This window comes from Canis lupus, chromosome 7 (assembly GCF_048164855.1).
Source record: "Canis lupus baileyi chromosome 7, mCanLup2.hap1, whole genome shotgun sequence".
NCBI classification, from domain to species: domain Eukaryota; kingdom Metazoa; phylum Chordata; class Mammalia; order Carnivora; family Canidae; genus Canis; species Canis lupus.
In genome coordinates, this window is record NC_132844.1 from 61315040 (window position 1) to 61342062 (window position 27023).

A 27023-nucleotide genomic window follows, 5' to 3' on the forward strand; every position below is an offset into this window, starting at 1 on the left:
TATATATTAAAAAAAATAATAATAAATTTAAAAATCCACAAAAATCTCAACTCTTATTATAAAGAAGATAGGGTGATAGGGATGGAAACTTTGTATAAAACAATAGTTAAAATTACTTAAAGCATGTTTGCGTGATGGTTAATTTTATGTGTCAACTTGGCTAGGCCATGGTACCTAGTTTTTGGTTAATGCCAGTCTAGATGTTGGTGCGAGTATTTTGTAGAAGTGACTGATTAGCATTTAAATTAGTAGATTCTAAGTCAAGCAGATTACCCTCTGTAATGTGGCTGGACTTCATCCAATTAGTTCAAGGCCTTATAAGAAATACTGAGGTCCCCCACAAGGATGAAGAAATTCTGTTTCCAGAATGTCTTTGGACCTCAGGCTACAACATTAACTCTTCCTTAGGTCTCTAGTCTGTCAGACTACCACGCAGGTATATTTCAGACTTGCTAGGTCCCATAACTGCACAAGCCAATTTCTTACAATAAATCTTGTTTTTTTTTTCTTTTTCTCTCTCCATACTTACATACCCATGTGCACATGCATGGGCACACAATCTTCTATTGGTTCTGTTTTTCTGGAGTATCCTGATTAATCAAGTTTGTTTTCAAGTGATTTCAAGTTTATGAAACATAATAGGTATTTACTTTTAAATGTTAGTATTACTTACTAGAGGTAGGAGCTCTGGAAATTTATATGCCACTTCACTTTTGCTTAATAATACATGTAAACCTGCATGGGAGAACAAACAAAAAAGTATTTCTACAACTGCAGATCATTTAGAAAAAAGTCCTAAGTATTCACTCAACTTTGTATCTAACTACTTTTTCTCTTTGGGAACCTATCCCATTACAAATTAAGATTAAAAAATAAATTGCATCCATAAATGAAGCTTTTTAAAATGAGATTCTCATGAACCTCTGTATCAAAGGTACACTTAGAGCTAGAATCCTAATTATAGGTACTAATAGACATAGATGACATTTTATAGAAGTAACTGTTAGACATACAAATACAGCAAAAGCAGTTATATAATTATCAAAGCAATTTATGCTATGCCCACTTTAGGGTCATATTTTACTGGGTTGTGGAGTTTGTTCTCATTTACAGTATAGTAGGAGAGATCCTTCTGGCAAGAAGAGAGACTTGTGGTCTGTGCTGATCCTGACCTCAGATTTAAGTTTCCCAGAACTTCCAGCATAAAATCAAAGCCTCTCTAGTTCCCAACTGCAAAGGGCCCTTGAATAGCTCAACCTTGGTTAATTCAGTTAACTAAGAATTAATTGTCCTATTTATGTTGTTGTCTACACAGAGAATGTTTTTTACAATCTTGTCAATAGATGTGGCCATATGGTCAAGTCTGGCTTGCGGCTTTCATACTCACGAAGACCCGCATCATGAGTCTCATTCTAATGACCTGCACTCAACATCTGCCACTTAACCTCCATTAGTACACACTCCAAGTTGTTCTTGAACTGTTTTGTGTATGTTTACTTTAGTAAGCTCTTCAATTAGATTATAAGCATTTAGGTCAAGCTTTATCAAATATAGTCAGTAGAATGCTCAAAAATGTCTACTGAGAAGATCTGAGAGTGATACAGATTTAGGCAGAAATGAGTACATTCTCAGAGTACTGACTGTTTTCCTTGTGGATAACTTTCAGCATTGGCCTCCATCATACAACCAGATTTCTGAAGGCAGCAAAGATTAGTAGCTGAGTTGTAAACAGGACCAACACTCCTACATTCCAGATGAATACTTTCCCACACCATGCTTGCCACCTGCTCATATCAAGTATCAACAGGTTCAGTGCTCACAGCACTTACAGAAACAAAACAGGGCCGGAACAAGTTACAGAAATAAGGAATTTCTTCCCACAATCACAATTGCATTCTTAAGTACTACTTTGTTATCCTATTTGTTGCATTAGTGATATTTAGATGTCTAAGTTATCTTAAATCCCCATGACTGCCAGAAGACTGTTGGAATGCTAGGCCCTAGCACCAAAAAAAATGCTCAGAACAATGAAAAAAAAATGCATTCAGAAAAGAAAGGGATTATAAGTCCTTATCCGATGGACATTATAAAAGAATAATAAAGGAATACTAGGAACAGTTCCATGTTCACAAATTTGATAACTTAGATGAAATATAACAGTTTCTTAAAAAACATGAACTACTAACTCCTACAGGGAGAAACAGATAATTAGAACTAACCTATATCCATTAAAGAAACTGATTCAGTAATTAATTAACCCTCCAGGAAAAAAAAAAGGATCAAGTCCATATGGTTTCACTGATGAATTTTACCAAACATTTAAAGAAGAAATGATATCAATTCTCCACAATCTCTTACACACATATGTACACAACCACTTTCACATCACATTATTGAACCACATACCTAAGATAAATTACAAATTCTACAATAAGTAAAAATAACTATCTTTAGAACTCTGTTCTACTCTCAAAGTTAAAAATGGAACTACAGGGAACAGTAGTATGTGAGTAGGGTAAGAATTCCTGCAATCAAGAAATATAGAAGGAAGCTACACTGAAATGAATCTGTAGATAGAGACGGACAAGTGCATAATCAAAGTTTTTAGCTGCTGCAAGGTGGCAGCTTCAAATACTCTACCATGTATATAAAGGGCTTATAAATCAACTACTTATGACTAAAAAATGATCAATCCGATTTGGGACTCACTCTTGACGTGCTGCTTAAAAAGGTTATCAATAAATGAATAAAAAACAGCTTAGAGGGAGAGAAAAAAATTTAGAATGGTTTCAATTTATAAGCAATCAGTAAAGTGATAAGGTGATTTGAACTGTAACAATGCAGACTTTGACTTTTTCTTACTGCATGACATTAAGGAAGCTGCCTCTGTATCTTAGTCTTCCCATCTGGGAAGCAAATGTAATAATAATACCTACCTTATAGGCTGATATGGTAATTAAAGAAGTTAATGTTTATAAAACTCTCAGTATAATGTATAGTAAGTATTCAAGAAATATTAATCACAAACAACAATTTAAAAAATAATTTCAGGGTTCTTTTCTGGGGAGAAATGCTTTACCTGCAAGTAAGCGAGAAACTGGGAGGTGAATGCTAACTTTTTCTTGGGAAACACAGTATCTGATAGTTTCCACTGAATGTCCACAAATGCTTAATGTGATTGGTTGTTCACCATCAGTGAAACCACCATGACACTGCATCAATACAGCAAGGCATTTCTTGTAAGCTTCAATTAACACTTTTTCCTAAAAAAGAGGATTTTCTGTAAGTTACTCAAAAGTTTGGATTTCTACAATATTGAATAAGCACCTCAAATTCAACGATGAGTAAGTACCTCAGACATCAATATAGGCAAAACCAAACTCAATCTTCCTTCCCTCAACTTGGTCCCTCTTCCAGTGCCCTGTCTTAGGGAAGAACATCTCCATATAGCTGTGGAAGTCTAGAAGTTATTCCAGTACTCTCCTTTCTCTCATTTCCCACTGTCCAATCAATAACCAAGCTGGCAATTTCATCTTCTAAATTTCTCTCAAACCTGGCCACTGATCATCTTCAGTAACTCAAAGGAAAGCCAACCATCTATTAAATCCCTTGTTTCTACTCTTGCTCTCCTCCATCTATTCTTACACAGAGTAATTTTAAAAAATATGTAAACTGTATCATGTCACCTTTTCTGCTTGGTAGCTGCTAGTGGCATCCCAAATCAGAATAAAATCCAAACTTCTTTCCATGACCTCCAAGGTCCTGCAAAGTCAGTCTGCCTTTCTACTTTCAACCTCTGTACTCCAACCTGAGCCTTCTCACTGCTCTTTTTCATCACAGAGCATGATGTAGTTGTCTCTCAGTCAGGAATATTCTTTACTCTTTGATCAGTTAACTGACCTATAGTTTATATCTCATAGAAATTTTCTCTTACCTCTTAACTTACACAGGCTCTCATCTAGACTTTATAAAGACAGAGAACAAATGAAATAATTGTAAAGCTTTATTTTTGGATAAATTTCTTTCTTTTTTTACTTTTGGATAAATTTCTAAACTCTTTTTATATGCTCAAAATCTAGATGAGATTGTGGAAAAAATGAAGATAGCAACATAAGAGAAGAAAGAGAGTAGATTACTTCTTCCTCTATTTTCCAATTTTTAAGCCCTCAGAATTTTAACTTTTATGGAATTTATAGGTAAGAGAGGAAAATACGTTGTTTCATAAGGTAAGTATCACCACTATCCTCTCCAAATCTCCTCAGAATTTTCTTAGGAGTCTTTACTCCCCTTCATCCATTTATCTCCTACCCCCACCCCTAGAAGAAACTCACATCTAAAGCACACCAGTCCTGCATCATTGAAATGACATGTGTTAATTTCATTTGTAGTGTGAAGGCTGCCTCCCACTCTGGTTCCATTTCAATATGCTGTCCTACTTGACGTGTAATTGGATCCATTCCCTTAAAGGAAGAGAAAAGATTTTAAATGGATTAAAATTGTATTTGTCCTCTTACATAGAATTTTAAGAAATAATACAGAAAAAATATATATTGATTATAAAAACAAAGTTTTTAACAAACAGCTTCAAGTAGTCTAAGCAGTCCAATTCTCTAAATTACATTTTTATATTAACATTCTCTAAAATATAAATGAGGGGCACCTGGGTAGCTCAGTCGGTTAAGTGTCTGCCTTTAGCTCAGGTTATGATCCCAGGGTCCTGGGACCTAGCCCTGTGTTGGGCTCAGCGGGAAGTCTGCTTCTTCCTCTCCCTTTGCCTCTCCGCCTGCTCACACACTCTCTCTCAAGTGACCACATAAAATCTTAAATTAATTTTGAATTCAATAATCTTGAGTTATTTTTGAGGCAATCTTGTATATGTTTTAAACAATCTTGTATACTTCACTGCAACAATCCTTCTAATTATTTTTTAACTCTATCATCTACAGACTAAACTGTTAGAAGAAATTAGGCTTTTAGGGGATCCCTGGGTGGCTCAGCAGTTTGGTGCCTGCCTTTGGCCCAGGGCGCTATCCTGGAGACCTGGGATCGAGTCCCACATCGGGCTCCTGGCATGGAGCCTGCTTCTCCCTCTGCCTGTGTCTCTGCCTCTCTCTCTCTCTCTCTGTGTGTGTGTGTGTCTATCATAAATAAATAAATTAAAAAAAAAAAAGAAATTAGGCTTTTAAAATGTTACTGGAATAAAGTTTTCGTATTAATTCCTAATCTGCAACTAAAAGTTCTCACAGACTAAAAGAAAGCAAAAGAACCAAAAAAAAAACCCTACAAAAAATACCAGAAAAAAAGCAAAACAAAAAAATAAAATGGTTTTATAAGAATATACATTTTTGAAATAATTTTATTTATTCATTTATTTTTAAGATTTTAAGAGAGACAGAGATGGGCAGAGGAAGAAGCAGGCCCCCCATGGGGAACCCAAAGTGGAATTCAAATCGAGGACTGTGGGATCACAACCAGAGCCAAAGGCAGATGCTCAACCACTGAGCCACCCAGGTTCCCCTTGAAATAATTTTAACTAAGACTATGTTTTAGAAGCCAGCCTAGTTACCCTCTTGGTGTGTCAGAGCTGATTAGATTACAGAAAATAGAGGACACATCAAGTACTTAAAATGACCAAAGTTTCTACAGATAGAAAAACATATAAGTATTATAATAAATTAAATATCCATGAACCACCACCCAACATAGAAACTACAATATTTTCCAAAAATGATTAAGTAGATTTTTGCTTATTTCTTGCTTAAGAAAGCCAGATAGCTACTAAAAGAATTACAATGGAACAGCTCAGAAATTTGGGGATGACATCCACCTTCTTACAGTTAAACTGGTTAAATATACCATTTGGCCTTTTTTTTTTTTTTTTTTTTTTTACCAGTTGGCTTCTGTTTCTAGATTCTCTTCTGTATTAGGTGTTTCCAAAAAAGAGAATTAAACAGAGGGGAGCAAGTTCTATACTGTATTATCTAAATATTATATCAAGGAGAGAATTATGGAAACATTAAAAATAAAAATTAAACATAGTTAACTTAATAATACTTTCACTTAATAATTAAATTAATACTTTTACTTAAGCATATTAAAATATAGTATATTAAAATATAGTAAACTTGCAATCCTCAAAGAAAGAATGTTACTAGTAACCCAAAGAACAACCAAATAGAAAAGAACAATAGATGCCAAAACTTTTGCTTGGATGTCATTGTTCTACATCTAAGAGTTTCCAATTAAAGACAAGCTTCTTGCTCCAAATTGTAGTCATCCAAATTATTCTTTTGGAAATGTGCCCCAAATGAAAAAAACACCTAGATAGAAAGATGTTAAGTTTAATGAACCAAGAAAAAAATAAAAGGGAAGTGCTCCTCATTAAAATGTTCCATTTATACATACCTGCATACATTTGAGTAATTCCAAAAAGGCATCAAATCCTTCTAGGAACTTCTGCCTCAGATCATCTGACCATTCAGTTGGTTTGCTAATTAACACATACCTGAACAAGATAAAAATAGCAATGAACATATGGGTAAACACATATTAAAAGATGCAGGTGGCTGAGACAATTAAACAAAAGCTTACTTGAGATCAAAAATAAGGCTCTGAACTCTCCTAAACTTGAAGGCTTGTAAAGCAGTATATCGTTCAAACTGAAATCTGCCCTGGGCATCTCGATGTCTCAAATGATCCATAAAAGTCTTAATGATGATGGTCATCAGGTTTTCTTCTGTGATAAGCATCCGAGCCTAGAACAAAGTGTATCAGAGTACATTGGTAATCAAAACCTACTTACTAGAAAGCTAAAAAAAAAAAAAAAAAAAAAAAAAAAAAAAAAAAAAAAAAAAGTCACCACCACTGGTTAGCTCTTTGAAGTTTAAACCCTTTTCAATGTAACTATATAGTATTATAAATGCATTACTGTGTATTTTTAAACAACAATTACTTACTCCAACTGCCAAGTGTATGAAGCAACAATTATATCAGGGAGAAAGATGCCAGAATATTAGGAGACAGATCCAAGACTCATTTATTCAAAGACAATTCAGGGTAGGGGTCTGAACCAGGCTGCAAATTTTTCTTAACTGAGACATTTAGACACCTATAATGGTATGGTATAATTATTCTAGAATCCAGAGGTTCCTATCATAGATTCATTCTGTAGAACTTAGTATGAAACTGTATTTCCTCTTAATCTCCTTTTAAAATTTATTTTAAAATTTGTTTTTGTTTCTACGTATATATATTTTTAAATAAGCAAATACATATAAATGATGCAAAAAAAGAACATACATAAAAAGTCTCCTAGCTCCCAAAGTCCCCCTTGCAAAGGCAATCTCTGTTAGCAGTTTTCTTGCATATTTTTCCAGAGATAGCATGTGTGTGTATAACACATACATATATATATGTATATACACATGTATATACGTTTATAATATATGGGTTAAGTGCTACTAAGTAGATAAAAGTATATATATATTTAATTATATCCATTTCTTGCCCTCAAAGGATAGTATATTATAAACATTATTTACACTGTTGTTTTCACTTTATATATTTTGGAGATTATCCCATTATTGGTTCATGTATAAGAATTGCTCAATTCTTCATAATTCACCAGGTATGTTTTTCTATCATACTTTATTTAGTTGGCAGGCGCTTACTGGTGATATGTTGTGACATTTGAGTTTTCTCCAGTCTTATGCTATTTATTACAAAAGATATTGCAACAAATATTAGCTGTGTATGATTGCAAGGATATTTATAGAATAATTTTCTAGAAGTGGAATTACTAGGTAAAAGTGTTCGCATATTATAAATTTTACTAATATCATTAAATTGTCTCCACAAAGAAGCTTACCAATTTCTATGTCCATCTACTGCGTGTGCCTTTCCCGTCATGCTTTCAATAACACAATGCAACTTTAAACATTTTGATCTTTGCCATTCTGATGGTTTTAACTTGAATCATACTTTGAATGAAGTTGGACATTATTTATAACAATTTGCATTTCCTTTTCTGCTCCATAATAGTCAGAAGGTCTAATATTATTTGAATTCTTCATTATCACTCTGCTATAAAAGATCATGTATTTCCCCTACTTTTCTAGCCAGCTAGGTTCTTTTTTTTTTTTTTTTTTCCTAGCCAGCTAGGTTCAAGGGTATTATTGGTGTTGGGGGACTATTTAACTAGGTCTCTTATTAACTAGCAGTATAGAAAGTTGCATCAAAAAGTAGGACAGGGGTGCCTGGGTGGGTGAGTTGGTTGAGCAGCCAACTTCTTCATTTTGGCTCAGGTCACTGTCTCAGGGTCATGGGATCCAGCCCCATGTCAGGCTCCACACTTCTCTCCCTCTCTCTGCCTCACACCAGCTTCCAGTGCTCACATGTACTCTCTCTCTCAAATACATACATGCATGTATCTCTTAAAAAGGTGGGGGGGAAAAAAGGTGGGCAAAAAAGCTCAGAAGACAGAAGTCTAACAATATAGTAAAGTTGTGTTTTATTGTAAAAGTTAAGTTCTGAGGTCATAGGATAAGGAGAAAATCTACAGTTAAATATTCCTTTGAAAACTCAAATGTCATCATCACATTGCCAGGACATAGGCCCTAGGAATCCCCAAAGTCAACAGGATTAACTTCTGTTCATTTTCCTACACAGTGAAGACTAAGGATAAGTTTGAAGAAGAGATATTGATAGGTTAAGATAAGAGGATATTCCTTTTCGTTTGCATATTTGTTGATTTTGAGAAACTTAAATGAGTATAACGCAATTTGACCCAAGGAAAATGTTCTGTAGAGCCTGCTTTACAAGACTTATAACCAACAGTTGAAGGAAGTTTGGTAGAGACAATTTAATATTGGTGGAATGTAAATCTCACCAACTAAGGCATTTATTTAGCATTTTCAGTTTCAGATGAATGTTAAATCCACTATGTAATTTTGGATTGGATTCTAATTGTCATGGGTGCCAACTTAAAAAACAACAACAATGATTAGACATCCATTAGTACTGTCTCATTAAAACAGGGGTGTTTTTCAGGAATTTTTACTTCTAAAAAGAAAACTAAAGAAAGCATATTTTCCAAGGTTACAATAGAAGAGAAGGACAAAAAACTCTAAGTGCTTGGCTTTATCACCTTATGATTGTTACCTACTTATTAAGGTAATCTTCAACATTAAGTATCTAATATTATTATACAGTTCTAGTACTTCTTATCATCCTAAAAAACTGCTTGACTTTTATTTATTTATTTTTAAAAAAGATTTTATTTATTCATTCATGAGAGACACACAAAGAAAGAGAGAGAGAGGTAGAGACACAGGCTCAGGGAGAAGCAGCTCCATGCAGGGAGCCTCACGTGGGACCCGATCCCGGGACTCCAGGATCACGCCCTGGGCTGAAGGCGGCGCTTAAACCACTGAGCCACCCGGGCTGCCCCTGCTTGACTTTTAAATGCCTATAGTTCACTTTGCTTTAAAATATACTATTGCTACTTACCTTAATTACAATTGTATTTGTCTTATGTAATTTGTATTCAATTTTGTGTTGCAAGGCTCATTACATATCTAACAATATATTCAAAATGGGCCATAGGCCCCCCCCTCAAGAATCTGAAAAACTTTATTTTTATTTTTTTAAAACTTTATTTTTTATAAAGATTTTATTTACTTATTTTGAGAGAGCGAGCGAGCAAGCAGCAGGAGGGGCAGGGGCAGAGGGAGAGAGAATCCCAAGCAGACTCCACTCTGAGCACAGAGCCTGACGTGGGGCTCCATCTCACCATCCTGAGATCAGGACCTGAGCAGAAACCAAGAGTTTGATGCCCAATTGACTGAGCCACCCAAGCACCTCTCTGAAAAACTATTGAAAAATAATGGCCTGTGCATATACCTTTAGTTAAACTAAACATGATAGAGCATACAGGGTAGTGCTGACTATAAATTAGGGCACATTTAATAAAAACAAATTAGAACAAGATATTGTAATCACTTGAATTATTAGTACTGGTTCTTGATCAGGCTATTTGTAAGTGAAGACTGGATTTTCAGTTAACCCAAAAGACCAATATATGAGATTTTATCACTGATAAGAACACTTAACTAATATCCAGGCAATTGATTGTTAAGCAGGGTTAGGCAGATTAATGAATAATGCTGCTTTTTCAAATAAACTATACATGTACTCTTCCTTCCAGTCATGATGGATTAAGCTTGAGACTGACCAACATTTACCCTAAGAACAACCAGAAAAGATCAATTAGGAAAAAAAGTTTGAAATCATTAGAGAGCTGCTGAGGCAACAAGGATTCAAGGGGATAAAAGCATAGAGAAGGGGAATGGCAGAGGGCACTAAGCCAACATCCTGCAGCTGCTTTTCCTTCAGCATCTGACGTTTTTGGGAGTAGGGCAAAACAGGATTGAAGATCCCAGGAAGGAGTCTGAAAAAGATGCTAATAGGGAGAGAAATCTGAGATTTTAGCTGGTGTGGGAAGTGGGGCGGCCAGGATTCTAGTGAGAACAGAAGGGTGGAGATGGAGTCCAAATTTCTTCTAGTTTTCCCCATAAGACACCTACAAAATTCTGAAGCTGTACAGGCCAGAAGTCTAAGAGCAGACAGACTAGAAGAGCAAAGGAGTGATGTGGCAGTTTCAGCAAACAGAGGAAAAAAAACAAGTTCAGGAACCTAGAGAGGAAAGGAACTCTAGTGAACACCCTAGACTCTTGACTGGGAATGTCACAGGGGTGAGGATGACCCAGAAGACAAAGTCTTGCCAAAATAGGGGCACCTTGGGATGCCTGGATGGCTCAGAGGTTGAGCATCTGCCTTTGGCTCAGGGTGTGATCCCAAGATCCAGGATCAAGTCCCCCATCGGGCTCCTTGTGGGGAGCCTGGTTCTCCATCTGCCTATGTCTTTGCATCTCTCACTGTGTGTCTCTCATGAATAAATAAATAAATCTTAAGAACAAAAACAAACAAAACCAAAACAAACAAAAAAACAAAACAAAACCAAAAAAATCAAACAAACAAACAACAAAAACAAAACAGGGGCAACCTGGGTGGCTCAGTGGTTGAGCATCTGTCTTTGGCTCAGGTCATGATCCTGGAGTCCTGGGATAGAATCCCGCACCAGGCTCCCCACAAGGGAGCCTATCTCTCCCTCTGCCTTTCTCTCTGTGTCTCTCATGAAAAAATAAAACCTAAAAAAACCCCAACAACCCAAAAACCAATAACCTGGAGTCATGTCAATTTCTAACTGGATTAAGGTGACTGGCCTCACTCCAGCTGCCTAACATGAAGGAGAATTTTCTTAGGAGAAAGATATCATGCAGTGTCTAAGATTTTTAATAAAAAACATCCTATCAGAAGGCAATGAGAAAAAAGGAATAGGGCAGAAACCATATTTGAGGAGAGAATGACACTAAAACTTCCAAAACTGAGAAAGCCATCAGCCTAGGGATACAGTATCTACCAACACCAATATCTTTTTTAAATATATTTTATTTATTTATTCATGAGAGACACACAGAGAGATGCAGAGACACAGGCAGGTAGAGAAGTAGGCTTCAGGCACGAAGCCTGATGTGGGACTCGATCTCCGGACTCTGGGATCACGCACTGAGCCAAAAGCAGACACTCAACCACTGAGCCACCCAGGCGTCACCCAACTCCAATATGTATAAATATAAAGGAAGCCAAACCTGCATAAATCAAAGCAACACTGCTGAAACCGAAGACAAATGTCAAAAAAAAGTTAAGCATTTCAAATGACTGAAAATTACATAGGGCAAAATATAAAAAAAAAAAATCAAATAGGAATAGAACTACAAATGATCTAGATAATGACATTATCAGACTATAACTTTACTTAAGATTTTATTTATATATCTGTTTTGGTAGGGGGTAGCACATGCATGAGAGTGGGGACGGGGAAAGGCAGAGGGAGAGAATCCTAAGCAGACTTCACATTGAGCACAGAGCCTGAAGTGGGACTTATCCCACAACCCTGAGATCATGACTTGAGTTGAAATCAAGAATCCGAAGCTCAACCAACTGAGCCACACAAGTGCCCCAAGACCATGACTTTAAAGTAGTTAAGAGGAAAAAAAAATAGTTAAGAGGGACGCCTGTGTGGCTCAGGCGGTTGAGCTTCTGCCTTTGCCTCAGGTCGTGATCCTGGGGTCCTGGGACAGAGTCCTGCATTGGCCTCCTGTGGGGAGCCAGCTTCTCCCTCTGCCTATGTCTCTGTCTCTCGTGAATAAATAAAAATATCTTAAAAAAAAAAAAAGTTAAGATTTACATTTTCAGAAAATTGAGGAAAAATGGAGAATTTCACCAGAAAACTGGCATCTTAAAAAAGAATGGATTTTTGCTTCAGAAATCAAGTGAAAGTAGGTGTAGTTTTCTTAGTAAGTACACCTAACAATTCCGGACATTATAAGCAAAACAACACCATAAGATTCAGAAAGGTGGCCAGAAGAAGGCAGACTGGCTACGGACCACAAAGAACACAAGAAGACAGAGTTCTAAGAAGCTAGTAACCCAAAAATGCCAACGAGCACATATTTTTTAAAAAGTCCCAATAAAAGCCTGCTTTGTCAGCCACAGGAAAGAAGTAACCCAGTAGGACAGAAATTTTCAGACAGTAACTACACCAGCAAAGGCTGAGTGGGGAAGCCTAGACTTCCACTCTTCAGAGGCTGAAACATGGTGCTTGCTTACAATGTCACGGATGCACGCCATAACCGTTCATGGACTAGCAGCCTGCAAAAAGCTTGTTGTCAGTTGTGACAAAAAGATAAATCAATTAATTCTTAACAGTTTAAGCTGACATTTTTTCCTCATAGCAAGAGCTTTGCTGAGAGCAACAATGTGTTGGTTCAGTGCAGTACATATTGTTTATCCTGTCACTACTGACACTTTGAGTAAAATGCTTTAGAGTCACCTTTACAAGAGTACTAAGTGGGATCCCTGGGTGGCGCAGTGGTTTGGCGCCTGCCTTTGGCCCAAGGCGCGATCCTGGAGACCCAGGATCGAATCCCACATCAGGCTCCCGGTGCATGGAGCCTGCTTCTCCCTCTGCCTATGTCTCTGCCTCTCTCTCTCTCTCTGTGACTATCATAAATAAATAAAAATTTAAAAAAAATTAAAAAAAAAAAGAGTATTAAGTGAATATAAAATAAACAAGTGGGCAGCCCCGGTGGCGCAGCAGTTTAGCGCCGCCTGCAGCCCAGGGTGTGATCCTGGAGACCCAGAATCGAGTCCCACGTTGGGCTCACTGCATGGAGCCTGCTTCTCCCTCTGCCTGTGTCTCTGCCGCCGCCCCCCCCACCCCCGTTGCTCATAAATAAATAAATAAAATCTTAAAAAATAAAATAGAATAAACAAGTTAGTAAGGGGGAGGGAGGAATTACTGTTTAATCCAAAAGAAGGTAAGAAGGAAGAGAAAAAGAAACAAAATAGATGGTTCAAACAGAAAAAAATCATAATGTGGCAAATATAAAGCCAAATATATTAGTGATTACATTAAATGAGCAGTAATTTGGTTACATCATCAGGAGTATCAGATTGGGTAAACAAAACGTAAATACATGCTTTAAAAAAGTGACATAAGTTTAATGTAAGTGTACAAAAAAGTAAAAATGTGGAGTGTTTGGGTGGCTCCCGGCTTGGGAGTTGGTTACATGTCCAACTCTTGATTTCAGCTCAAGCCATGATCTCAGGATTGTGAGATCGAGCCCCATGTTGGCCTCTGTGCTCAGTGTGGAGTCTGCTTGAGATTCTCTACTCCTCCCTCTAACCCTCCCTCCATTCCCCACTCTCTCTTTAAAAAAAAAAAAAAAAGTTAAAAATGTTAACAATGGAAAAGACAATACTATGCAAACACTAACCAAAAGAAAGGAGTTGTTGCTGTAATATCAGATAAATTACTTCAAGTCAGAAGCATTATCTGAGATGAAAAAAGATAACTTAAAATGATAAAAGGGTTAATCTAGGATATAATTCTTTATTTGTATGTACTTAATCACATAAAGATATATAAAGCAGATAGATAAAAACAGAACTAAAAGGGGAAAGACAAATCCAACAATCACAGTGGGAGACTCTTAAGATTCTTAATAGTTGAAGGAACAAGTAGACAGGAAATTAGTTAAGTACATAAGACTTATACAAAGAAAATAAACAAACTTGACCTAAGGGACATATAGAAACACTGCACCCAATAGTAAGAGAACATATATTATTTTCAAGTCCACATGGGACATTTACCAAACTGAAAACATTCTGGGCCATGAAGCTAGACTCAACAAAGAACTGATATCAGCATTTTCTCTGACCCCAGTGAAACTGAGCTAGAATTCATAACAAAATAATTAGAAAATGTCTAAGTGTTTTGAAATTTAGCAATATATTTCTAAGAAGTGTAATCACAAAAAAGAACAAATGGATCAAGGATCAATGGATCATGAAGGAACTCAGTAAATTTTTTAACTATTTAATAAAAATAGGATATAATAAAATTGTGAGGTGTAGCTAATATTATGCTTAGATGGAAAATTGGAAAATTAGGCCTTAAATGCACTTATCAGAAAAAAAGGCTAAAAGCCAACAATTTAAACATCTATCTCAAGAAACTACAGAAAGTATGGCAGTCATCATGTGGTGAATAAAAGCAGGAATCTTTCTCATTCCTGATCTCAGGGGAAAAGCTGTTAATGGTCAGTATTAAGTACAATTTTTGCTTTAGATTTTTATTTTTTGTTTTGTTCTTAGGTACTCTATTACATTAAAGTTCTTTTTCATTCCCAGGTATGAAGTATTTTTTTGTTTTAAATTATGAATGAGTGTCTAATATTCATTAATTCAGAAAAAGCATTTGATATAATTTTTTTCTATTAGTAAGGTAAGTTATGCCAACTGATTTTTCCCCTCAAATGTTATACTATTCATAACTTGGTTATGATGTATTACCCTTTTTCTTTTTTTTTTCTTTTTTAAGATTTATTTATTTATTCATGAGAGACACAGAGAGAGACAGAGGCAGAGACACAGGCAGAGGGAGAAGCAGGCTCCACGCAGGGAGCCTGATATGGGACTTGATCCCGCGGCTCCAGGATTATGCCCTGGGCCGAAGGCAGGCACTAGACCGCTGAGCCACCCAGGGATCCCCTATTACCCTTTTTCTATATTACTTGATTTGATTTGTGCAAGCTCACCTGTGAGAAAGATCAGATGGTATTTTTTTTTTTTTTTTTTTTTTTTTTTTTTTTTTTTTTTTTTTTTTTGATCAGATGGTATTTTTTTGTAAATTGCTTTATTGGGTTTTGGTATGAAGTAACAGAGAACTCAATTAAATTGGCCAGTATAGTCTCTTTCATTCTTTTCTGAAAAAATTTATGTCTTGTAGGGATCATTGCATCAGCTAATTAGGTTCTTCACACTCATTTTTGCCCCCTGTCAATTTGTTCTCCAAATTACAAACAGCATGATCTTGGGATGTCTGGGTAGCTCAGCAGTTTAGTGCTTGCCTTCGGCCCAGGGAGTGATCCTGGAGTCCCAGGATGGAGTCCCACATTGGGTTCCCTGAGTGAAGCCTGCTTCTACCTCTGCCTGTGTCTCTGCCTCTCTCTGTGTCTCTCATGAATGAATAAATAAAGTCTTTAAAAAAAAAAAAAAAGCATGATCTTTTAAAAATCACAAACATGATGATGTAAATGACACTTAAAACTCAAATGTTTTCCCATCCTCTTCAGATAAAAATCAAAATCCTTCACTTGGCCTATAATACCTCAGTGTGGATAAAGACAGCTTCTACTATACTAGAATATATCTTTGAACATAAAGGTAATCTGGGGAAAAATACTCGTTAAAAACAAATGAACAAATAAACTGGAAAATGTACCTTGTAGGAAAATAACCTCAGAATACTCTTAAATTTGTACAATTTGGCACCCGCCTTCATTTCTGGTCTCATTTTATTCCATGTTCAAGGATCTTCAACTGTGCTGGCTTTGTTTCCTGGATAGGAACTTTATTTCAGCACTTCTCAAGTGCTGGTCCCTTTAAATGAAATTTCCTTCATATGCCCACATAAAGGTGCCTTCCCTACAGAATTTCTATCTGCACTTTGGGAAAAGATCAGCTCTCTCTATTCTCTCTCAAAACAACCAAATTCTTGTTTTCATTATAATTTTAATGAACCAGTTCTATGAGTCTTTCTCATTATTTTAAGTTCCATGAGGGCAAGGACTGCATCTTTTTTTTGTTTTTGTTCACCATTGTATTCCCAAAGCTTAGAATTGTGCCCAATAAATCATAGATGCTCAATACATTTTTGTTAAATAAATTAAATATGCATTTTAATTACTGAATAGCACAAAAATATAGTGATGTCTCCCTGAGGAACTAGTAAAACTTAGTACAAGATGATCCATAATCATTGTGATTCTATTGCCTTAGCTACCCTCTCCCTTATTGGGTAGGTGGTGGGGGCGGGCAGCTTCTTAAAATGTGAGATTCTATATAATATGCTGTTTCTAATGGATAAATTTGTTAAACCAATCAGCTTAATTTTTAACTCACCAGTTCAAAACCTCAGGGAAGTAGTATTAGAACATACAGATTAAGTTTAAATGACTTTTTTGTCTCTAGATTACATACTGAAGGCTATGTTCTAGCATGGTCAAAAGTGTCTCAAGTCCCAACACCCGTTAATAAAATATTATTCTATTCAGGAATATATAGATCTTCATTTTCTATTATTTTAAGACTTTAATTTTTGTCAATGACAAACAAGAAATTCTTCTAAGTCTTTTAGTACTTACAAGTGAAGGGACCGTGAATATCTGAACCGAGAGGTCTGCGATTGAAAACTCTCTGTCGTGGTCATCTGTCACATAATCACTCTGCAAACGCTCATAGTTCTATTAAGAAGGCAAAAAAAGGCAAGGAGTGCCAGCTATCAGTTACAAAGAAAAGGCAAGCACTACTCACCAGAGTAGGTGCGGTGAAGAACTGGACAGACAGAGCAGTCACGGACACTGCTCGCTCGTGATCATCCTCCATAAAATCTCTCTGCAACTGCTGGTAATTCTAAACAACAAGGGGGAGATTCACCTCTAATCCACAATGACCAAATGTTTTAAGGATCATAATGAAAAGTCAGTGCTGGAGGAGTCAACAACATAACACTGCTATGAGAATGGTAACTGAAATGACTTCTACCAATTAAATTTTGTATGAATATTGATTTGCTATACAACCTTCTTGAGCACCATGGCAATTTCTGAGCTCAAATAGGAGTAACAGCTTCTAAAATCCTGGGATGTTCTTATAGGGCTAAACCACAGCAGCTTTACATGGTCTCTGATGAAACCGGACTTTTATTTCTTATAGGTGTATATCAGAATCACCTGATGTTTGGTGCATCTGCTTCATTGAGAACGGGACACAAATATATATATATTTTATATATTTTTTGAAAGAGTCCCCCATATGATCCTTATATGCTTCCTAATTAAGAACTTCTAGTTCAGGTGAATAAAAAAAATAAGCACATATTACAAGAAGGGAGAAAAGAACATAATTCAACAATATCAACAACCAAGATTTCAAGATTCTTAAATCACATCCATACATACATGTCACTTCAGCTAAGACTATCTTTTCCTTATATACATTTTAATGGGAATAATACCATAATTCACAATGGCACAGGTTTAAATTCTTCATTTATCATTTCATATTATATAGATTTCACAGCTGGATATCTGTATTATTATGGCAGGTGACGAAAAGAAAAGTCTTACTGCTGGAATTTTACTTTATTGATAAAAGATAAAAAGATCATCTACTGAAGTTTCTTAGAATTTAAAATCAATACAGTGACATAATACTATTAGTTGCTAATATTATAAAGCCTGGATATAATAATGGATTATATTTATTCTGAATATAACCTATTTTGTTAAAAAATATAAAACTGAGAGACTACCTACCTTTGCAAATCGAATAGCAAACAACTTCTTATATTTCAAATCCATAAGTAGACTGCTCATAAACAACTGATGATACACACTCCTAGCACCTTTTACAAACAGAGCAGATGTAAAATAAGGATGTATCAACAAGCCAAAAATTACATTTCCAAAGTTTTTATACTCTCAATTGTATTTTAAGTCTCAAGAGCAGAACTCTACAATTGCAATCTGCTTCTTAAAAATTCAGTTTTTCTAAAAAAAGTTTTCTAACAACAACAAAAAAAGAAGTTTATTTAATTTGAGTTACGGACTCTAAAATCTGTTTTTGTTTTTTCCGAAGAGTAAGACTAATGTGCTAATTGTAAAAACTATATTTATTAAATACCTCTCCAAATGGGGGGAAAAATGCCTTTTCCAATTACCTAAAAGTGGTTAAAAGATTACCTTTCCACAATTTGGAATCATTAAGCATCAATCTATCCACTAGAGAAGAGTTTTCGCCATCTGGCCCTTCTTGTAAACCAACTTGACATAAAATTCGGCGAAGCCCATCTTAAAACAGGAAGAAAAGTAGTCATGAAATAGGAACTTCAAGTATTAAAATAAAATGACATTTTAATAGAAATGTTCCAACAAATCTATAGTTTTACATGTTTACTAATGGTCAAATTTACTCAGAAAAAGTAAACATATTAACTATTTTATTAACATTTTCACAAAAAGAAAAATTCTAAATCTTGCATTATATACTAACACTTATTCCAGAATACCAAAATATAAGCCTATCAGAAAGGCAATGACCTCTTATGTTATAAAGAATTTAAGTACATATGCTAAATAAACCACATTATAATAAAATTGTTACATCCCATGATAACTGAAGGCAGGCATAATAACTGTGCTACCATTAAAAAAAAAGAACGCATGGCCTCTATACTATAATATAGACCAGTCCATTTATCAGTGTTATGCAAAATGTTCCCACTCGTTTAGCAAACGTTCCCTGTAAACCTCTGTGTGGCTACTATGTGAAATGTCCTGGAAGACAAATTCCTACATCTTCTAAATGCTGAACATAAAAAATGTTCTTCAAATATTAACAAACGCATTAGCATAACCAAAACTTTAATACCTTTTTGTTTCATACATTAAAACTAAAATCACTCTTTTTAGTCTTTTATAAGCACGCAAAATAATCAGACAAAAATAGAGCAATTTTAAAACTATAAAAGCCACCAAACAGGAATTGTTTACAAGGCTAAAGAGAAATACTTATCTAAGTATTAATTAAGAGACAAGGTTTTTTTTTTTTTTTAAGATTTTATTTATTCATTAATGAGAGACACAGAGAGAGAGGCAGAGACATAGGAAGAGGAAGGAGAAGCAGGCTCCATGCAAAGACTCATTGAGTGCGGGACTCAATCCCGGGACTCCGGGATCATACCATGAGCCAAAGGCAGACGCTCAACCGCTAAGCCACCCAGGCATCCCAAGACAAGGTCTTTAAATAATTAGTGATAAATGTCTCAAAAATATTTTTGGCAGAAAATTGCTTCCGGGATACTATTCATTACTACTGTAGAAGAGAACTTGGTGCACAAGATATATCCAATGGAAAACACTAAAACTAAGAAGATAGGAGGGTAAGAAAAATAATTGGAGAGACATTTAAAAAGCAAGCAAACACAGTCTCCTAAATTTCCAAAACTCCACATTTTTTTCAATTGTCCGTTCACAATGTGGCAATGCTCTCTTAATATAAATATTTTAGAAGTTCTCTTTATAATAAACACCAGAATGTCATTTATCCAAGCCACCTCTCTTGCTTTCTAAAGAAAGTATGACAGATAGCTTAATCTATTCCTAATTTTCTCTGTAGTGTTATATTTTATACACCACACTTGTATTTCTGGCATTAGCCATGTGATTCTTTGTTCTGTTACCACATTAAAAAGATTGTCTAATTTGTGGAATATGGAAAGACATAAATACCAAATACAAATCCAGAACTTCAAATTTGCAAGTTTAGAGTTACAAATTATTGGTAACCAAAAGTTGGAGGAGTCAAAACAAAGGTATCAACATTAGTGTTGTATCTTTAAAACTGCTAATCATTTAGCAAGCTGGAAAATACAGTAGTATTTTCCAGCTTGCTCAGTGGAACAGAGTTCCACGGAATGCTGTTTTATTTTCATTTTATTTTTTTAAAGATTTCATTCATTTCAGAAAAAAAGAAAAGAGAGCACTAGAGAGACAGAGCAAGCATGAGTGGTGGAGGGCAAGGGAAAGGGAGAAGCAGGCTCTCCACTGAGGAGGGAACCTGATGCAGGGCTTGATTCCAGGACCCGGGATCATGACCTGAGCCAAAGGCAGATGCTTAACCAACTGAGCCACCCAGGGCCCCCAGAATGCTGTTTTTTTTTTTTTTTAAATTTAAGTCTGTGAGATTTATATTTCATTAGCATATTAAAGTCATTTGCCATTGTTCCATCTAATATTTCCTGCATTTATTTGAACACAGAATCCTTTGTATGCATATAAAAAATCTTGTGGATCAGGGCACCTGGGTAGCTCAGTCACTTTGGCTCAGGTTGAGATCCTAGGGTCCTGGTATTGAGTCCCGCACTGGGCTCCTCGTGGGGAGCCGGCCTCTCCCTCTGCCTATGTCTCTGCCTCTTTCATGAATAAATAAATAAAATCTTTAAAAAAATAATCCTGTGGATCAAAATTTTAGAAAACATGGGTTTGTCTGTACAATAAAGATATTGTGAGATGGTATTTTAAAATGTGAAATTAAAGTAAGAAATTATTTCACCTGATATTGTTTCCAAAATAGTTTTTTGGACCTACCTGAATATCCAATAACATTTCCCAGCCAAGATAAAAGTTTCAAACCAAAATTCTGATGTGCGACAATAGACGAATGCATAACTTGAACTTTGAGTGGCTTTGTCTGTCTACTGGTATTTCTCTTAAAAAGAAATGGCAGAATGAAAAAACAATCTTAAAAAGGCTATCTTATAGAAAAAAGCTAATATTTTTACCTAATGTAACTACACTCTCTTCATTACAGGATAATTTTTTTTTTCATGTATAAGAAAAATACCACTTGGTTTGCCTTACTCAGATCCTAATTTGCTAGAAAGAATCTTACAAAAAAGGTAAGGTATAGCTTACGAGTAACTTGAATCTTTGGTCCTATATTTGAAAATCTGCCCTACCAACTAGAAATTATTTAAATGCTTGCATTTGTTTTAGGTCTTTAACTTCTTAAGTGCAATCAAACATTTATTTAAGTAATATGCTTCACTGCACAGAAATGTAATCAATACTCAAAAAAAAACCCTTTGTATAATAAACTATAATTTTCAATGTAACCATTTTTAAGTGTACAGTTCAGGAGTGTTAAGTACATCCACACTGTAGTGTGACCAATCTCCAGAACTCTTTTCATCTTATAAAACTCAAGCTCTATACCCATTTATCCTTTTTTTTTTTTTTTTGGTAACTGGCTTATTTCTCTTAGCATATGTCCTCAAGGTTCATCTACGCTGTAGCATGCATTAAAATTTTCTTCCTTTTTAAGGCTGAATGATATTCTATTGTATGTACATATATTTTTTATTTATCCATTCACCCATCAATAAACATTTGAGTTGCTCCTGTCTTTTGTCTATTATGAATAATAATGCTGCTATGAATATAGGTATACAAATATCTCTGAGACCATTTTCAATTCTTTTGTGCATTTATATAGCCACAAGAAAAACTGTTGGATCATATGGTAATTCTTCTTAATTTTTAGAGGAACTACATTACAGTTTTCCATAGTGGCTGTACCATTTTACATTCCCACCAGCAGTATGCACAAGGGTTGCAATTTCTCCATATCCTTGCCAACACTTGTGATGCTGTTATGGTTTTCCTTTGTTTATAATAGCCATCCAAGTGGGTATCAGGTGGTATCTCATCATGGTTTTTATTTGCATTTTCCTAATAATTAGTAACATTGAGCATGTTTTCATGTGCTTATTGGTAATTTATATACCTTCTTTGAAGAAATGTCTACTTAAGTCTTTCACAATTTTTAATTTTTATTCCCCCTTCTCATTTTTTGTTTGGATCATCTTTTTACCCCCAACTTCATCCCATTCCCATAACCCACATTAACACAGTACATCTTTGCATATTTTCTCTCTATATATATTATATATGTATACATTTATAAAGATTTTTATTTCATTTACAAAAATGGGATACTATACATACTCTTGTGCATCTTTGCGTTAACCGATTTTTTTGGGTTAATGACTCATAATATTCTGTGGTGTGGATTTATTCAAACATCCTCTAGAGAAGGGCACTCATATTCCCTTTGTTTTCGTCTTCTGTGACTACAAAAAAAGCAGCACTGAACATCTTTGTACACACACTTGCTAGTGCTTACATTTCTATGGGATATATTCTTAGGAAAGGTATAACTTTAATAATAGATGCTACTAAATTATTTCCCCAAATGCTGTAGCAATTTAGTTTTATACAAGTATTCCTATTTTCTGCATCACTGCCAGTAAGGTATTTCATCACTTTAATTTCTCCATCCTGATGAGTATGAAATCTCCCTATCATTTTACCGATTACTAATGAGTGAGTCTTTATGTACACTGACCATGTAGATTTTTCCTGATTCCTAGGTTTTTTCCTGATGATTGCCTTTCCATATCCTATGTTCATTTTTCTATTTAGTTGTTTGTTCCCTACTTGATAATCTATGAGGATTCTGTTTATCGTAAATATTAAATGTCCATTTCTATGTTAGAAATAATTTTGCTAAATCTACTATTTGTCTCTGGGCTTTTTTTATGGAATATTTTGCTATGCTAACTTTTTATGTAGCCAAAAAATACATTTCTTTTTTAACTCCTGGGGTTCTAGTATTGGTTAAGAAGCTCTCCTCCTCCCTTAGAATATACCTATAATTTTCTATTTTTTCCTTCTAACTTGTATCTATTTCTGGACTTCCTTTTCTATTTTATGAATACATAAATGCCACAAAAGATTATAAATTACTCTTTTTAAAAAAAACGAAAAATTGAAATGATACTAAACATAAGAAGTTATAAAGCAACCAATATAAGAAAAAAATACTCCTTTACTCAGATTCATCTATTGCAAATCTTTTATCCCAACTGCTTTATCATTCCAACTTATTTTTCTCTCTCCACACAGATACATATACATGCACTTAAAAATAGCACTGAGGGTAAGTTATATGCACCATGCATCATTCCTCCTAATTCCTTAATACTTCAGTCTGCATTTCCTAAAACTGGAAATATTCTTTTACTCAACTACAGTATAGTTTCTGGTGCATTATTGAGTATGTCCAGATATAAAGAAATAATTTTTTAAATAAGACATAAAATATACAAATCATAAAAAAAGATATTTTGGGAAACGATATTTGCAACAAAAGACTACAATTCAGTTTACATAAAGAACCACTAACAAGAGTAAGAAAAAGAAAACCCCCCAAAATCGGTAAAGGGTATGAATAGGAAATTCACAGAAAACATAAATAAATATGAATAAGATACTCAAAATTAAGACAATGCAAATTTAATTGATGAGATGCCATTTAAACACATGAAACGGGCAAAAATTTAAAAATCTGACAACATACAGTTTTGACGAATGGGAACTCTATACACCACTAGTGGGCATGTATACATTAATGGCACCATTTTGGAGACTAACTCAGCAAAATCTAGTAAAGATGAAAATGCTCATATCCTGACAACTCATAAATTTCATTTCTTGGTATATACCCTAAAGAAACTTTTGCATCTATGCAACAAGGAGACAAAACAATGTCCACAGCAAGACAAAAAAAATATTATTATCCTAATTGTCCATCAGCAGGAGAACGGAAAAATTTTGGTAAAGTTATCAATGGAATACTTCACAGGTACATGCATCAACACACATAAACCTGGTACCAACAGTGAAATGAAAAGTTGCAGTATAATATATCCAGTATGGATCTGGTTAAGGTTTAGAGGCCTCCAAATCCATATATATAATGTTGACAGATTTAATAAATGGAAACATAAAGGCACGCACAAGAATGAACAAAAGAATTAGTAAAAGTAGTTATCTCTAGGATAGGAGAAAAGAGAATAGGATAAAGGAGGAATAATACAGTTTCTTCTATACTATTTTATTATGTAAAAGAAGTATGAAGAAAACATATAATGTGAACATATGGGCATTTGCTGTTATCTCTATTTTTATCTGCATATTTAAAATATTTAACAAAAAGCACATTTACATAAAGTGCATTTACATAGAATAATTTATAATAATTCTTACTTTGTAAAATAAATATAAATGTGAGGGATAGTTTTCTTTTAGAGAAATAATACACTAAATACTATTAGTATATGCAGCATACCTTTGCTATAAGTTACCAAGAAATAACTTCCCTTGAATTCTAATTATGGTGCCAAAGGCCAGTTTAATTCCTAAAAAGTAACATGATACCCTATCAAAAACAAAACAAAAATTAAACACCTTCTAAGATGTCTCTGATAGAGAAACAGGAAAGCAGAAAATCTGTATCTCATGGAAACATTCATTTTCTATATTAATCTTACACAGCTTGAACAAACTAAATAGAGCAATAATGTAATATTTAAGAAACGTATTATTAAACATGATTTTTGTTGATATTGGCTTAACATTCATGAAGGCAGAAAAAATCTGTTCATAAATGCCAAAATATGCAACTAGTTTCAAACTAATAAAAAAATAATAATTTAGGCTTGTTTTTAAATTACTTACCACAATTACTGATTTTGCTTGTTCACAATACTGGAAATCTCCATATCGAACAGACCTACGTCCCTGGTAAATGAAGATATTTTAAATTAACATGTAAAAATATTATATTCAGTATTAATAACTTTTCACCCAGTAAACAAATAAACATCTGAGCATATAACAACTCTGGTCAATTTTAATATTTAAAACATTCATTCTATTAAATGATAAAAAATAAAATATTTTCCTTCAAAATCATCCTAACATTTTTAAGCCATTAATAAGTATATTTCCTTAGACAACATAACAACATAACATTTATTCTTCTAGGTTGCTATAATTTCTACCTTCATAACTGAATATTTCTTATTTATTTATTTTTTTATTGGTGTTCAATTTACCAACATACAGAATAACCCCCAGTGCCCGTCACCCAATCACTCCCACCCCCCGCCCTCCTCCCCTTCTACCACCCCTAGTTCGTTTCCCAGAGTTAGCAGTCTTTACATTATGTCTCCCTTTCTGATATTTCCCACACATTTCTTCTCCCTTCCCTTATATTCCCTTTCACTATTATTTATATTCCCCACATGAATGAGAACATATGTTTGTCCTTCTCCGACTGACTTACTTCACTCAGCATAATACCCTCCAGTTCCATCCACGTTGAAGCAAATGGTGGGTATTTGTCATCTCTAATAGCTGAGTAATATTCCATTGTATACATAAACCACATCTTCTTTATCCACTCATCTTTCGATGGACACCAAGGCTCCTTCCACAGTTTGGCTATTGTGGCCATTGCTGCTATAAACATCGGGGTGCAGGTGTCCCGGCGTTTCATTGCATCTGTATCTTTGGGGTAAATCCCCAACAGTGCAACTGCTGGGTCGTAGGGCAGGTCTATTTTGAACTCTTTGAGGAACCTCCACACAGTTTTCCAGAGTGGCTGCACCAGTTCACATTCCCACCAACAGTGTAAGAGGGTTCCCTTTTCTCCGCATCCTCTCCAACATTTGTTGTTTCCTGCCTTGTTAATTTGCCCCATTCTCACTGGTGTGAGGTGGTATCTCATTGTGGTTTTGATTTGTATTTCCCTGATGGCAAGTGATGCAGAGCGTTTTCTCATATGCATGTTTGCCACGTCTATGTCTTCCTCTGTGAGATTTCTGTTCATGTCTTTTGCCCATTTCATGATTGGATTGTTTGTTTCTTTGGTGTTGAGTTTAATAAGTTCTTTATAGATCTTGGAAACGAGCCCTTTATCTGATATGTCATTTGCAAATATCTTCTCCCATTCTGTAGGTGGTCTTTTAGTTTTGTTGACTGTATCCTTTGCTGTGCAAAAGCTTCTTATCTTGATGAAGTCCCAATAGTTCATTTTTGCTTTTGTTTCTTTTGCCTTCGTGGATGTATCTTGCAAGAAGTTACTGTGGCCAAGTTCAAAAAGGGTTGCCTGTGTTCTCCTCTAGGATTTTGATAGAATCTTGTCTCACATTTAGATCTTTCATCCATTTTGAGTTTATCTTTGTGTATGGTGAAAGAGAGTGGTCTAGTTTCATTCTTCTGCATGTGGATGTCCAATTTTCCCAGCACCATTTATTGAAGAGACTGTCTTTCTTCCAATGGATAGTCTTTCCTCCTTTATCGAATATTAGTTGACCATAAAGTTCAGGGTCCACTTCTGGGTTCTCTATTCTGTTCCATTGATCTGTGTGTCTATTTTTGTGCCAGTACCACACTGTCTTGATGACCACAGCTTTGTAGTACAACCTGAAATCTGGCATTGTGATGCCCCCAGATACGGTTTTCTTTTTTAAAATTCCCCTGGCTATTCGGGGTCTTTTCTGATTCCACACAAATCTTAAAATAATTTGTTCTAACTCTCTGAAGAAAGTCCATGGTATTTTGATAGGGATTGCATTAAACGTGTATATTGCCCTGGGTAACATTGACATTTTAACAATATTAATTCTGCCAATCCATGAGCATGGAATATTTTTCCGTCTCTTTGTGTCTTCCTCAATTTCTTTCAGAAGTGTTCTATAGTTTTTAGGGTATAGATCCTTTACCTCTTTGGTGAGGTTTATTCCTAGGTATCTTATGCTTTTGGGTGCAATTGTAAATGGGATTGACTCCTTAATTTCTCTTTCTTCAGTCTCATTGTTAGTGTATAGAAATACCACTGATTTCTGGGCATTGATTTTGTATCCT

At 35.0% G+C, this 27023-nt stretch overlaps 1 protein-coding gene across 8 annotated transcripts in view; it reads right to left on the minus strand.

Annotated features, from left to right (window-relative positions):
• UBR2 (ubiquitin protein ligase E3 component n-recognin 2) overlaps positions 1-27023 on the minus strand; it is a 129661-nt gene that overhangs the window by 45384 nt on the left and 57254 nt on the right. For 6 of the 8 annotated variants that reach the window (XM_072832986.1, XM_072832984.1, XM_072832987.1 and 3 more), the window contains 10 exons: positions 24831-24893; positions 20838-20958; positions 18432-18539; positions 18006-18094; positions 16833-16931; positions 6592-6755; positions 6406-6505; positions 4332-4460; positions 3080-3263; positions 674-735 (listed from right to left, as the gene is read on the minus strand). In XM_072832986.1, the coding sequence (XP_072689087.1) occupies positions 674-735; positions 3080-3263; positions 4332-4460; positions 6406-6505; positions 6592-6755; positions 16833-16931; positions 18006-18094; positions 18432-18539; positions 20838-20958; positions 24831-24893 (1119 nt within the window). Of the gene's footprint in view, positions 1-673; positions 736-3079; positions 3264-4331; positions 4461-6405; positions 6506-6591; positions 6756-16832; positions 16932-17001; positions 17101-18005; positions 18095-18431; positions 18540-20837; positions 20959-22256; positions 22382-24830; positions 24894-27023 lie in introns of those variants that run through there. The other 2 variants (XM_072832985.1, XM_072832990.1) reach the window with 2 other exon arrangements.